Consider the following 15,094-nt stretch of genomic DNA (forward strand, 5'->3'; position numbering starts at 1 on the left):
GTGTGTGTGTGTGTGTGTGTGTGTGTGTGTGTGTGTGTGTGTGTGTGTTTTCCCTGGATACCTTATTTTATTTACAAAATGCAGATGAGGCAGAAGCCACTCAGGGCTTTAGCTACTAATAATTACAAATTCATACCAGAAGAGACAAAAAACATTTTTATAAATAATGGGCATCTTTGATTTTTTTTTAACTCTCCTAAACTTAGGAATTTGGGATTTTTTTCCCTTCTTGAATCACAAAAACTTGTTGATTTTAACAAGGTAGGTATAACTGAGTTCTGACTACTTTAGATGTAAATTGTATTTGTGCAGAAATGAGGAAAACAATCACTTCCTTATGAGGTTGCCCACAGCCTGCCTTCCCAGGAAATATATGTGCACATTTTGAGAAAAGAGATGAAACATTAATGCCACGTTTACAATTAAGTTTTGGCTCTCGGCTCTAATCAAGTAGAGGTGTTTTCCTTATAGTTCTTAAAAGTTAGGATTTCATTAGTAAAATCTGTCATCTCTACCTCCCCAAATCCATTCCATTATATTCTTAAACAGATTATACACCATTCACCCACGTAGTTCACCATTTAGAGTGTACAATTCAGTGTCTTTTAGTATATTCACAAAATTGTACAATCACTACCATAGTTGATCTTAGAACGTTTTCATCACCCCAGAAAGAAACTCCCACTCCACTTAGCTGTAATCTCCCCCTAGGCAACTAATAATCCACCTTTTTTGTCTCTGGAGACTTACCTATCCTTTACACTTCATATAAGTGGAATCCTACACTATGTGGTCCTTTGTGGCTGACCTCCTTCACTTCCCATAGTGTTTTCAAGGTTCATCCATGTTGTAGCGAGTATCAGTGGTTTGTTTGTTTGTTTCTTTCTTTCTTTCTTTCTTTTTTCAGTTTTTTAGTTTTATTTATTTTGACAGAGAGATAGAAAGCAAGCAGGGGAGGGGCAGAGAGAGGGAGACAGGATCCCAAGCAGGCTCTGCACTGTCTGTGCAGAGCCCGATGCAGGGCTTGAACTCATGAATTGCAAGATCATGACCTGAGCCAAAATCACAAATCTGATGCTTCAGCAACTGAGCTACCCGGGCACCGCTGACTTCCTTTCTTTTCACTGCTACATTATATTCCATTTTATGGCCATACCACATTTTATTTATCCATTCATTAGTTGATGAACATTGGGGTTAGTCTGACTGTTATGAATAATGCTGCTGTGAACATCTGTGCACAAGTTTTTATGTGGATATGTTTTCATTTCTCTTTGGTATATGTCTGGGGGTGGAACTGCTGGGTCATAAGATCACCGCATGTTTAACTTTTGGAGGAACTGCCAAACTTTTCCCAAGGGGTTTGCTCCATTTTACTTCCTACCAGTACGAGAGTTCCAATTTCTGTACATCATTGACAACAGTTGTTTTTGCTGTCTTCTGGAGTCGACCCATCCCTAGGGGTTATGAAGTGGTACCTCACTGTGTTTTTTATTTGCATTTCCCTGATGACTAATGATTTTGAGTATCTCTTCAAGGGCTTCTCAGAATATATCTCCTTTTTTTTTTTTTAAGCTTATTTATTTTGAGAGAGAGAGCATGAATGGGGTAGGGGCAGAGAGAGAGGGAGAGAGAGAATCCCAAGCAGGCTCTGTGTTGTCAGCACAGAGCCTGATGCAGGGCCTGAACTCACGAACCACAAGAGCATGACCTGAACCGAAGTCAAGAGTTGGATGCTTAACCAGCTGACTGAGCCACCCAGGTGCCCCTGCATATCTCCTTTTCCAGGAAGGTCTATTCAGATCCTTTGCCTAATTTTTAAATGGATTGTCTTTTTATTATTGAGTTGTAATAGTTCCTTGTATACTCTAGTTAGAAGTCCCTTATCAGACCATGTAATTTGCAAAAGCTATCGTCCTATTCTGTGGGTTGTCTTCTTACTTTCATGATACCCTTCAAAATAAAAAGGTTTTGGTTTAGTGATGTCCAGTTTATCTTTTTTCTTTTGTTGCTTGTGCTTTTGCTGTCATGTATAAGACTTGTAGTGGTTTTTGGTTTTTATGGAGTGCCTGGGTGGCTCAGTTGGTTAAGTGTCCAACTCTTGATTTCGGCTCAGGTGATGATCTCATGGTTTATGGGATTGAGCCCCACATCAGGCTCTCTGCTGTTAGCACAGAGCCTGCTTCGGATCATCTGTCCCCCTCTCTGCCCCTCTTCCACTCCCTCTCTCTGAGAAATAAACATTTAAAGTAAACGAACTAAAAAAGGAAAAAAAGACTTGTGTTTGTTTCTAAACTCCAGGTATTACAAGACCAAGTGGATGAACTCCAGTCTGAGCTGGAGGAATTTCGCACACAAGGCAAAGTGTTGAGACTTCCCTTGAAGAGCTCAGTGTCAGAAGAACTTGAGGTTAACAGTGGTTGCATTGAGCCTGACCAGGGTAAGCCATTCAGACATCATCTTTTCAGAGGCTCTGCCTTTGGTTTTTGCTTTTATGGCCATGGTTGAATATAAAATTGCACAACTTTGGCAACCAACATAAATTTAAAAAATAACCTGGGCAGTACTATTTTCTTGAGCTATTTCGCTTGTGGTCTGTTTTCTTCATTTATCCTTAAAGTATTTATGAGAATATTTCTTTCTGATTTTTATATGTATCAACAAAGGAATGGAAAAATCAAACCCCAAGGATATTTGCTTTGTTTAAAAAAACAAACAAAAGAAATTGGCCACAGGTCTGAGAATCCAGGGCTTGGGAGTGTTACAATTCAGACACTGAGCTATTGCTGAGTGCTCCCTTTCTTAAGGAGTGCCTCACTGGTATGATGATCATTTTGGAGAACAGGCCAACCAGAAACCAGAATTTGGTTTTCTTACGCTGGCTGTGTTAAACATCGGCATTGCCTCTGTAAAACAACTAAGAAGTTAAATAAGTGTTGGTTGCCTGTGCCTTTGAGGAGGACTTTGAGTGGGAAAGTTGGAAGGCAGAGTTGTTTGGGAACGCTGCTACTTTTTCATCAGCTTTCTTCCTCCCTCCTGGCATTCTGCCTCTTTCCTCAGTGTGTGGAGTTTGAATTTCACAAAGGGCTCATAATAAATTTTTCTGTTACGGTCTTCCCCACTGCTATGCAAGTACAGGTTCTTACAAGGATTGTTTATTCCTCTCCTTACCTGTTTATTCTAGAATAAATAAGGGATTTAGGAGGGGATGGGGAGAGGGCTTAAGACCTTTCCTGTGATTCTAAGTATGTGGTCAGTAGCCTTACTGTAGTGTGAGGATGGAACCCAACTGATGGTGTATGATGCATCTCAGAAGCTTCTCTGGACTTTTTCCATAGTTTTGGGGGTTCTCCTCATGGGCATGCGAAGCTGTGCCGTGCTGGGGTGGTCCATATCCCAACTATCACTTCTCAGTTGGGGATATGCCAACTGGAAAAGAAAGAATATACGGAAAGAAAGCCCAAGGCAAGACTTCATCTCGGATGCTAGACATGCCCTTTCTCCTATCTGCCTATGGACCCCATGTGAGAAACTTTTTTGAATCCCCTGCCTTAAGAGATTCCCACATAGTATTAGACATGATCGTTTTGTCTGTGTACAAGCTCAGTCTCCAATTTATGCTTCACATTTGAGCGTCCTTCCCCGTCATCATCAGGGATGGTTGCAGAAGTGAACTCATATGAATGACTTGAGAATTTTTCTCCCAAACTGCCTATATCCAGGTTCCTAACCTATGCCCTATTTTTAAAATTTTAGCTGATAATTTATTTTTTTTAATTTTTTTTTAATATTTATTTATTTTTGAGACAGAGAGAGACAGAGCATGAATGGGGGAGGGGCAGAGAGAGAGGGAGACACAGAATCGGAAGCAGGCTCCAGGCTCTGAGCCATCAGCCCAGAGCCTGACGCAGGGCTCGAACTCACGAACCGTGAGATCGCGACCTGAGCTGAAGTTGGACGCTCAACTGACTGGGCCACCCAGGCGCCCCATTAGCTGATAATTTAAAATGGGGCTCCACTTGCACTATAGGAAATTAATATCGTAATACTCAATCTTCTGTCATTGAGGGGTGGGTTCGCTGTCTTGACCCATGAAGTTAACGCCTCCAGGCATCTTCTGCCACTTTGCCCCTCTGCTCGTTTGTCACCATAGTATTTGTTGGATGGATAGAAAGCTGATTGGTTTAATCAAACTACCTCACTTCCCAGCATTTTCATTTTAGAAGGTCACATTTAAACCACAGTTTCCATACCTAACCCCACCTACTCTTCAAAAAGATGAATTCTGTGGTTTGGTACAGTCTGTACATGAAAGAATCTTACTGTATTGCTTGTTCGCCTTCATTTTTTTCTTGTTTTCCATAATGCTTGAAAGCAAGGGATCTCTTGGCATCGATGGTTTCCTAGTAGATCTCATCAGTGGTAATTGAGGCAAGAAACCTCTTGGCATCGATGGTTTCCTAGTAGATCTCATCAGTGGTAATTGAGGCTGAGATTTATTCCTTTAACTGGACGTTCCTTCCTCAGAAGCCAGTTGTGTTATTGAAAGAGCCTGCTGGAGGGTCACCAGATCCCGTGTGTTTTCAGGGCTTGGTTCTGAAGAATGCAATCCATTGACTATGAGCATCGAGGCAGAGCTGGTCATTGAGCAGATGAAAGAACAACATCACAGGGACTTATGTCGCTTAAGACTGGAGCTTGAAGATAAAGTAAGTCCTTCTTATTCTGTTCTCTCATTTTTTGAGCTCTGGCAAGCTTTGGCTTGTAGGACATACTTAATTCTTTTTACTTCATGGAGCATCCCTTTTAAAAACAATTTTTTTTAATGTTTATTTTTGAGAGAGAGCACAAGCGGGGCAGGGGCAGAGAGAGACACACACACACAGGAATGTGAATCTGAATCAGGCTCCAAGCTCTGAGCTGTCAGCACAGAGCTCGATGCGAGAGTCAAACTCACGAACCGTGAGATCATGACCTGAGCTGAAGGACGCTTAACTGACTGAGCCACCCAAGCGCCCCATAGAGCATCACTTTTAATACATTTCCTCTTGTGTCTGGTGGCTACCAAACCCCCCTTTGCTCAGGATGGTTTTGTAGGCTGAGCATGAGGCCTTTTCCTCCTAGGAGAGAGTTTCTCCAAAATGTATTATCTTCAGCCCTAGCAAGCATGGAACTTGAAGGCCAATGCATTATTTCTAACTTGTTGAGAAACATGTTAATAAGACCGAAGAAAGCCCTTTGATACAGCATTAGGTACAACTTCTGAATCTTGGACTCCAAAACCCTTCACCACAGTGCTTCAGCTTAGATTTCTGGTCTTTGTTACCTTCTCCTCCAGCCAAGCCAGTAGTTCACCATTCTTCATCAAACTGTCCTCTTTCGTTCATGCCATCACATGCTGTGTTATTCCTTTCTACCTCTTGAAAGTCTACTTACCCTTCAGAGTTTAGATCAAATGCTACCTCCTGCATGAACCCATTCCTGAATACCCTTGACCAATATATTTGTCTGTTTTCTATAGCTCTTATATTTTTGATTCTGCCTTGTAGCGTACTTGTTTGTGTTTGTCAAAACCATGTCTAGAGCTGTTTTTCCTTGATGGCAGGACTATATCGTATGCAACTTTGTGTCCCCACAAAGCCCACCGAGTGCCTATGATAGGTGTTCAATCAATATTTGAATTTAAGTATGTTAAACCCCTACCTTTACAGTTGGACAGGATGCCTGGGAAGACCAACACTATCTATGTGAAAGTCTAGTCATTTTTATCAGAGTTGTTCAGAAACTAATAAAATTCAACCGAGTTAAAAAGGAAAACAAACTATGCCTGCCTCAAACATAGCTTATTTAACATGTTTTCGAGCTGTCAAAATGAGAAAGCTGAGGAATGTCACTTGGGAAAAAAGTAGTTACCGCCCCCATCACCTTCCCACCGCCTTGAGTTGGATAACATTGTGGTGGTTTCGCTTTGTGACTTCAGGTGCACCATTATGAAAAGCAGCTAGATGAAACCAAGGTCGCCTGTGAAAAGGAGCAAGACAGCATGAAGCAAAAGTACGAGAATGAGGTCCGCGTCTTGGAAAAACAACTAAGTGACCTTAAAAACGAAACTGCAGAACTTCGGGGCCAGGCAGTGGTGCTCAAGGAAGCACAACATACAACTCTCTGCAGACACGAGGAGGAGAAAAAAGAACTGCAAATGAGGTGGGATGAGGAAAAGGCTCACCTGCGGGAGAAGCTGAGGCTGGAACACGAGATGGAACTCAAGGCTCGCCTGGAGCAGGCAGAGGACAGCTTTACCCGGGAGAGGGAAGGACTCCTTCGGAATGGCGCCTGGACAGAAGAGAAGGTGAGAGGCTTGACTCAGGAACTCGAGCAGCTTCACCAGGAGCAGCTGAAAAGCCTGATGGAGAAGCACACTCTTGAGAAGGAGGAGTTGCAAAAAGAGCTCTTGGAAAAGCACCAAAGGGAACTTCAAGAGGGAAGGTAAGAAAATAGGGGAAGTGGAGAAACCAGAATACTGTCCCTTGGGGGCACCAGAAGGTCCAGGCAGTTAAGGAGACTTTGACTAGATGCTTTAGTTTCTCAACCTGTTTTGCCAGTGTTTAGACATGAGCCTACCCTGAGATTATTCAAACGGTGGTTTTGTTTTTTGTTTTTTTTTAAAGACCGTATTTCTTAATGTTTATTTATTTTTGAGAGATAGAGTGTGAGCAGGGAGGGGCAGAGAGAGAGAGAGAAACACAGAATCCGAAGCAGGCTCCAGGCTCCGAGCGGTCAGCACAGAGCCTGACAGAGGGCTCAAACTCACAAACTGCGAGATGAAGACCTGAGCCGAAGTCAGACGCTTAACCCACTGAGCCACCCAGGTGCCCCCACAGACAGTATTTCTTGTTTCAATTATCCTTTCAGGTTCCAGATGAGAGTAATTACTGTGTTCTGAGAAAGGCTATTTATGAGCTAAATTCTGGGTAGTGTTCTCCAAATTATGAAGTGCAGCTTTGTGCTTAACTTTCCCCACATGAAATCTCAGGTATATTTGAGGGCTCTGATGCCTTATGCTCCGATTACCTTACTGCTGCTTTATTAAATAAGGAAAAGCAATGAATATATTAATATGTGTGGTTTATGTGACTACTACCCTCCAATGTATACCTAATTAAAATGAAGGAATTATTTACATTTCCCGAGTTAGGGGTTAGGTTAATGTGCATTTGGTCGTGAATGTGAAATATCAGTGTACGTTTTTGGTTAAAAATCCATAAACATATACATTCAGGAGGATGCCAAAGAAGGCAGTTTCTAGATTTTCTCTAAACACAGTGAGGTAAGTCTTTTAATTGTGGCTGCCAGTCTCAGCCCTCAGAAATGAGACCCCGTCTCTGTATAAATCGATTACACAGGAATACGTGAAGACCGTTTTTATAGAAAGGATATAAATTGTCTGCTTGGCGGCTTCTCCCGTGCGCGGGAAAATGTTTTTTGTTTGCTTCTGGAGGCGGTGGCAGTTTCAGTAATGCTGTATGTTGACTACATTTAGGGAAAAAATGGAAACTGAGTGTAATAGAAGAACCTCTCAGATAGAAGCCCAGTCCCAGGCTGATTGTCAGAAGGTCACCGAGAGGTGTGAAAGCGCTCTGCGGAGCCTGGAGGGGCGCTACCGCCAAGAGCTGCAGGAGCTCGTGGAACAGCAGCTGGAGGAGAGATCCCAGTGGGAGTTTGAGAAGGACGAGCTCGCCCAGGAGTGCGCCGAAGCCCAGGAGCAGCTCAAAGAGACTCTGCAAAGAGAGAAAGCAACGTCTCTGGTCCTGACCCAGGAGAGAGAGATGCTGGAGAAAACGTACAAGGAACATTTGAGTAGTATGGTCGTTGAAAGAGAGCAGCTGCTCAGAGACCTGGAAGATCTAAGAAACGTGTCTGAAAGTCAACAGAGCCTGCTGTCCGACCAGATACTTGAGCTGAAGAGCGGTCGTGACAGAGGTCCGAAGGACAGGGAGCAGGTCCCGTGCCAGGCGGGCGCCTCAGAGCAGCAGGCCAGCCAGCAGCTTGAGAAGCTGGAAATGGAACGTGACCGGGAGAGGCAGGAAATGATGGCCAAGCTTCAGGCCATGGAGAGTGTCCACAGGGTGACCTGTGAGAAGGCAGATCAGGAGAGGGCCCAGCTGAGCACAGAAATCTCCAGGCTGCAGAATAAAATCAAGCAAATGCAGCAGGTGGCATCTCCTTTCTCCAGGAGAGAGAGTGGCTGCCGGGCAACAGGAGGGGAGGACGCAGAAGGAAGTGGAGCCATGTCCCTGCTCCAGCAAGGAAAGCAGTTGTTGGAAGAGAATGGAGATGTCCTCTTGAGCCTGCAGAGAGCTCATGAGCGAGCAGTGAAGGAAAATGTGAAAATGGCCACTGAAATTTCGAGATTGCAACAGAAGCTACAGAAATTAGAGCCAGGGTTGGTGATGTCTTCTTGTTTAGACGAGCCAACTACTGGATTCTTTGGAAATTCTGTGGAACGGACAGAGCCATTTTTACTGCAAAATCAAACGAAGCAAGTAGAAGGTGTAGCCACACGGTGTGCCCTAAGTGACCTACAAGACGATGAAACCCGGGATCTGGGAAGTACAGGGACAAGCTCAGCTCAGAGACAGGAGGTCAAGACAGAGGAGTCTGAAGCATCAATAGAGAGTTTTTCCGAGCTCGAGAATAGTGAAGAGACCAGGACCGAGACCTGGGACCTGAAGAATCAGATTTGTCAGCTTCAGGAACAGCTAATGATCTTGCGTGCAGACTGCAGTCGAGCTTCTGAAAAGAAACAGGACCTACTTTTTGACGTTTCTGTGCTAAAAAAGAAACTGAAGATGCTTGAGAGAATCCCCGAGGCTTCCCCCAAGTATAAATTGTTATATGAAGATGCCAGCAGAGAAAATGACTGTCTTCAGGAAGAGCTGAGAGTGATGGAGATGCGCTATGACGAAGCCCTAGAAAATAACAAAGACCTCACTTCGGAAGTTTTCAAATTGCAGGATGAGCTAAAGAAAGTTGAAGAGGTGACTGAAACCTTCCTTAGCCTGGAAAAGAGTTACGATGAGGTCAAGAGAGAAAATGAGGAACTGCATGTTCTGGTTTTGAGGCTTCAAGGCAAGATCGAGAGGCTCCAGGAAAGAGCGGTGCTGCGCTGTGACTGCTTCTCCTTATGGGAAGCCCATTTAGATAACCGGGAAGTCCAACCTGATGAGAAGGTGCTCGGACGACATCAGACATGGGAAGAGCGTGTGCCCACAGTGACAAGTGTCCACCATATTCTAGAAGAACATTATCAAGAAAACCAGTACCTCGAGCAGCAGAATGCACAGCTCGTGGGAGAAGTAAAAGCGAGTGAAATTGCCTGGCTTCACAGAACAATCCGGACACGTCGAGAGAAGCCCAGAGTACAGAACCAAGTTCTGCTGGAGGAAGACACCGCTCTGCTGGGCCTTCAAGACGGACATCTTCAGCGTCAGGCCACCATAGCGGAGTTGGAACTGGAGAAGAAGAAGCTGCAGGAGCTGACTAGAAAGCTGAGGGAGAGAGTCACTACTCTAGTTAAGCAGAAAGATGGACCTTCTCAAGGAGAAAACGAGGAAGAACTAAAGGCGATGATGCATGACTTGCAAATCACGTGCAGTGAGATGCAACAGAAAGTTGAACTTCTGAGGTAACGTATATACCTTCTGAACTTCATGGAATCCCAAGAGCATCTCACCAAATCTAACTTCCGCCGCTTGCTGTGCCTAGAGAAACTAACCTGTTAGTCCTCAGGAAGAGAGCAGTACCGTAGGCTTCCTTCTGCTTCTGTGTCGTATTAACAGATAGAATAACCCTGCCTAGGAGGCATCCCCTCCCCCTCTACAGGAAATAAATGTCATTCGTTCAGGGTGTCCTAATGGAGTGTGTTTGCTGTTTAACCATGTGCATCCTCAGTGTGTGTCAAGTCTTTAACTGTTTTCTAGCATTTCATTTGGATTGGTAGTTTTGGTTTTGCTAAATGTTAATTGTTTCCCGCATTTGATGGAACACGTTCTGTGAGAATGCCTTTTGTTTATGATTAACTCACTTGGTAGATGAGAACTCTTATACTAATATAGGAAAAATTCTGTGCTTTATGACTTACAGTTCTTCACTCCTATCACTTGAAGTACATGCTGATATTGTGTAAACAATGGAAATTTATCTTAGAACATATCATTTGGTTGAAGAGCTATCAGATTCTAATAAATGTGCTTGTACTTAAGACAGAAACGAAACTCATGCGAAACACTGCTCACTTGACTTTATATAACATGATTGCAATAGTCTTCCAGCAAGTTTGGTTTTCAAAGACTTGGAAAATATCACATCACGTTATCTGAATGATCTGAAACAAAATAATTGAATTCCAGATGTAGTTTTTCCCCTTCTTCAGACCATTTTTGGTTCTAAAAATCAGAACGTAATGAGTTGAAAAACATCACAAAGTGAACATGAGTGTACATATTTCTTTTATTTATGTAGTGAATTTCCTTTTCCTAGGTGCCCTGAGGTCTGTAACTAAAGCTAATACAGCTTAGCAATATGGCCCATGCCTATATAGAGCAGGTAGGACCTGAGCCCGAGATAAATGGAAGTTTTTTGCCCAAAGCAGTATGGTTGCCACTGAGAAGACCAGCAAACATAGCAGGCATAGTCTCGGTTCCTGTCTCTGTCTGCACTCCAGTGTTTCAGCCACACTTCCCTAATGTCTTTTAGTGAAATTCTTATCTCCCCAAAAGAAAGGGGTCAATATGTCAGAGCTTGATTTCCAGTACTAAAAGTCTACTAATTTAGACTTCTCATTTTAACTGGCATGGAATACTTGTTTTATTGGAAGTTCCTAGAAAGCATTTTCCAAAGATGCCACATGACTGCCTTGTTATAATGATATTTTTAAATCTCTGTGATTCAGATGTGAATCTGAGAAGCTTCAAGAAGAAAATTCTATTTTGAGAAGTGAAATTACTACTTTAAATGAAGAAGATAGCATTTCTAACCTGAAATTAGGGAAATTAAATGGATCTCAGGAAGAAATGTGGTAAGACATATACTTAAATTTTCTTAGGGCATTTTTGCAAGGAGTAAGACTGTTTTGACTTCAACTTTTAAAGCCTAACTCTTATATTTTCACTGTCCCTTTAGGCAAAAAATAGAAACTGTAAAACAGGAAAAAGCTGCAGTTCAGAAGATGGTTGAAAATTTAAAGAAACAGGTGAGGAGATACTTGGTATTTCCCAGTGTTCTTGATTCTGAAATTTTCTTTTTTAATTTGCAATTTATAGAATTATAGGACATACTACTGGAATCACATGTAGCTAGTGATGATAAAGTTGTGAATCCCGGGTTTCAGAATGGAAACTCACCCCATGCGGACTCTAAGCTAGGTTTATATTTTTTTGTGAATATAATAATGTATATATTATTTCTAGATTCTGAGTGTTTAATATAAATTTTATAATCAGTGGCAATGGGGAGACAATACTAGCTCTAAATCCAAATCTATGAAATACTAACTCTGTCCCTCACATTCTTTTCAATTGATGTTAGCGCCTTCCTTCATCACCATGACTGAAACCAAAAAGGGAAGGACAGAATTTCACAGATATAGAGTATCAGTGTATCTTTTCGTAGGATTAGAATTGATTCAGATAGCTTTTGCCATTCAAGTGCCCAATTTGTGTAGTCTCATGACATGGGGTTGTGCAGGACAAGGCCATTTAAGAATCTGCCTGAAACAGCCAAAAGACAAGGACATCCTGGGAAAAGAGAATTTTCAGTACTAGAAACAGACAGGGTCTTAACATCCAAAATATATTCTGTGCTCTCACAAATAAAGGGCAAAACCCTGTTGAAAAAACAGATAATTGGTAGGAGTGGTCAAGTAAAGGGGGAAAATACAACATATAAAAAGATAGTTAACCTTATTAGGGAAGTGCAGATAAATTCTTTTTTCATCTTTCAGGTTAGCAAAAATGAAAGATACCATCTAGTCTTTAAAAAGGGGTAAGGATATGAAGGTACTTATACATTTTCGATAGGACTATAAGTTGGTAGCACCATGAGGAAGACATTTTGGGGATATTCAGACCAGTAATGTAGGTGCATACCTCCTACCTAACCCAGTAGCCCCACTTTTAAGAAAATGACGCAAAATTCAAAATGGTACCCTGTGTAAATGAGTTTTTCAAAAGATTGGTTTGTTTCTTCATAATTAAAAGAATGATAACAAACTTGTATGTCAGTGTGGGAATGGATAAATACATTATGGAATGTCTCGACACAATATGCTAGAGCCACTAAAAAATATAGCTTGTGGTGGTTTCTGAATGCACTGACTTGGAAAGATAAAAGTCTGTGAACTATTACAAGTGGAAAAAGCAGGCTGCCCAAATATCTGAAATGATTCAAATTTCCTTTTGTTATAAAAAGGAGAAAACCTCCACGTACATGCGAGTTTTGTATGTACATAGAAAACAATCTGGAGGGATAGGTACCCAGCTGTGAACAATGGCAACCCCTGTGGAGCTAGACCAAATGGAGGGTCTATCACTTCTTCATACACTTCCCAAGTGGTGGAATTTGTAATAATGAATAACATATTAAATTCTATTATTAAGGATGTGTTTGTGTACGTACGTATGTATAAAACTTTGGTTTTTTTCCCCTGGGTAGATAGTCTCTAAATCTGTTTTTTAGTAGAATTAGGGCAACTAGTCTTTAAAACTTACTTCCATTTTATTTAGATTTCCGAATTAAAAACCCAAAACCAACAATTGGATTTGGAAAATACCGAACTTAGCCAAAAGAACTCTCAAAATGAGAAAGAACTGCAAGAACTTAATCAACATCTGGCAGAAATGCTACGCCAGAAGGATCAAGAGCCAGGGCGCAGTACATTGGAGGAATGGAAACAAGAAAAGTCTAATCTGAAGGAAGAACTGGAACAATGTAAAGTGCAGGTATGGAATGTGGCCACCCTCCAAACTTCTGGGAGAAAATCTCAAAGCATAAAGCAATGCTTACATTCAATTTCTTAGATGTAAAGTCTTAAAACAGTATAGTATCAGCAAATGAATAGAGAAGTGGAACAGAAAGTCTAGAATTAGACTCAAATACAAGTGGAAACTTACTATATAACAAATCACTGGGGTAAAGATGGATTTCATAAATAAGTGGTGCCTGGACAACTCAGTAGACGGTTGGGAACAGATAAAATTAGATCCCTATGGGTGCCTGGGTGACTCAGTCGGTTGAGTATCTGACTCTTGATTTTGGCTCAGATCATGATCTCAGGATCATGAGATCGAGCCTTGCCTTGGGCTCTGTGCTGGGTGTGGAGCCTGCTTAAGATTCATTCATTCATTCATTCTCTCTCTCTCTCTCTGCCCCTCTCCCATGTGCTCTCTAAAAAAAAAAAAACAAAAACAAAAATTAGATATCTATATCTTATATAGTGCATAAAGATAAAAACTCTAATTGGATTAGGAGCCTAAATATAACAAACAAAACTACGTCTGTACCAGAAGAAAACATGGGCCAATTTGTCTTTAACGTTAGTGTAGAGAAAAGCTATCTATGACCCATAAACCAGAGACCAAAAAAGAAATGATTAAACCAAAAAAGAAATGATTAAATCAAAAAATTTGTGGCCAAAAAAAAAAAAAATGCTACAGACAAAGTCAAAAGACATTTCACAAACTGGGGAAAAATATTTATATATCCTATACCACAGAAAGTAGGGCTAATGAATAAATCACAAAAAAAGAGATAAAAATGTCCCTCAAGTCCGTGAAAAAACTCATAATCAGAAAAATGGAAGTAAAAACAATACCGACAGCATCTTTTCTCACCCATGACTTTTTGTTGGCAAGACTTTGGGGAAAGCAGGCACTTTTATATGTTGCTGGGAGTGTAAACTGATATTAGCCTTCTGGAAGGAAATATGCTAATACTTAAAATTACATATGAGCTTACCATTTGTCCCACCAAGCCCATTTCTAGGGATTTACCCTAAAGGTACACCTCCAGCAACATGAATACTCATATGCACATATACTCAATGTAGCATTGTTTGTAATTGCAAAATATTAGAGACCATCTAGACGTTCATATATAGGAGAATGCCTGGATAAACGTGGTGGGCACAGTCACACCTTGGGGTAGTACTGTGTAACCATAAAAAAAGAGAAAGAGGGAAAAAAGAAAGGGAAGGAAGGAAGAAAGGAAGGAAAGTTGTCTACCAATGTGCAATTATTTCCAGGACACACTGTTACGTGAAAAAGAGAAGCACAAAAGAGTATAGGATGACTCTGTCCATGTAAGAAATAAAGGGATGTTCTAAAATACACATGCTCATATCCTCACTCATTTGTGTGAAAAATATACAAAAGTGATAAACCAGAAACTAAAGAGATGATTGCCATAGAAGGTGGGTGGGAAAGGGATGGAAGAGAAGAATGGGAAGGTTGTAGAAGAGATGAGGGAAGGGAGTGCCACTTCCCTGAGTAGATCTTTTCCCATGGCTCTGACTCTTAAAAGCATAGCAGTGTTTTACATACTCTTCACATACCCCCAGATAAACATCCAATCGAAACCAATCAGATGGTGAGGAATACCAACCTGGAACACAAACACTAAGAAATGAACCTAACTATATTGTAAATGGATAACATAATTACGATGGGGAAGAAAAGAATTAAGTAAACTGGAAATGATTATTTTGACTCCATACTGTAGGGCTAAAGAAAAAAAGAAGGGTACACAAACACTAAAATTACTCCAGCCAGTGAATGTGTTTCTCATGGGGGATAAGTCAGTAATTCTGAAACCACTTTGTGTATATTAGAATTGAGCAAATAAGTAAATAGATTATAGGCAACAGAACTGAGGTTCTCATTGTTGGAGAAGGAAGCTGCAAGGAGGAAATGGGGGAAGGCTAAACTGAACCCTCTGGTGTTGGACTGGAATTTGAGGCATTAGTATAAACTCAGGTTTCTTTATATATATATATATATATATATATATATATATTTTTATATTTATATTTTTATTTATT

General features: G+C 41.2%; 1 protein-coding gene across 8 annotated transcripts in view; it reads left to right on the top strand.

Annotated features, from left to right (window-relative positions):
• The window catches only part of NIN (ninein), a 96,057-nt gene that overhangs the window by 58,572 nt on the left and 22,391 nt on the right, over nucleotides 1–15,094 (top strand). For 7 of the 8 annotated variants that reach the window (XM_049612795.1, XM_049612797.1, XM_049612798.1 and 4 more), the window contains 7 exons: nucleotides 2,302–2,440; nucleotides 4,588–4,709; nucleotides 5,981–6,486; nucleotides 7,541–9,685; nucleotides 10,952–11,077; nucleotides 11,182–11,251; nucleotides 12,783–12,998. In XM_049612795.1, coding sequence (XP_049468752.1) covers nucleotides 2,302–2,440; nucleotides 4,588–4,709; nucleotides 5,981–6,486; nucleotides 7,541–9,685; nucleotides 10,952–11,077; nucleotides 11,182–11,251; nucleotides 12,783–12,998 — 3,324 coding nt within the window. The remainder of the gene's footprint in view (nucleotides 1–2,301; nucleotides 2,441–4,587; nucleotides 4,710–5,980; nucleotides 6,487–7,540; nucleotides 9,686–10,951; nucleotides 11,078–11,181; nucleotides 11,252–12,782; nucleotides 12,999–15,094) is intronic. The other variant, XM_049612802.1, reaches the window with a different exon arrangement.

This window comes from Panthera uncia, assembly GCF_023721935.1.
Source record: "Panthera uncia isolate 11264 chromosome B3 unlocalized genomic scaffold, Puncia_PCG_1.0 HiC_scaffold_1, whole genome shotgun sequence".
Classification (NCBI taxonomy): domain Eukaryota; kingdom Metazoa; phylum Chordata; class Mammalia; order Carnivora; family Felidae; genus Panthera; species Panthera uncia.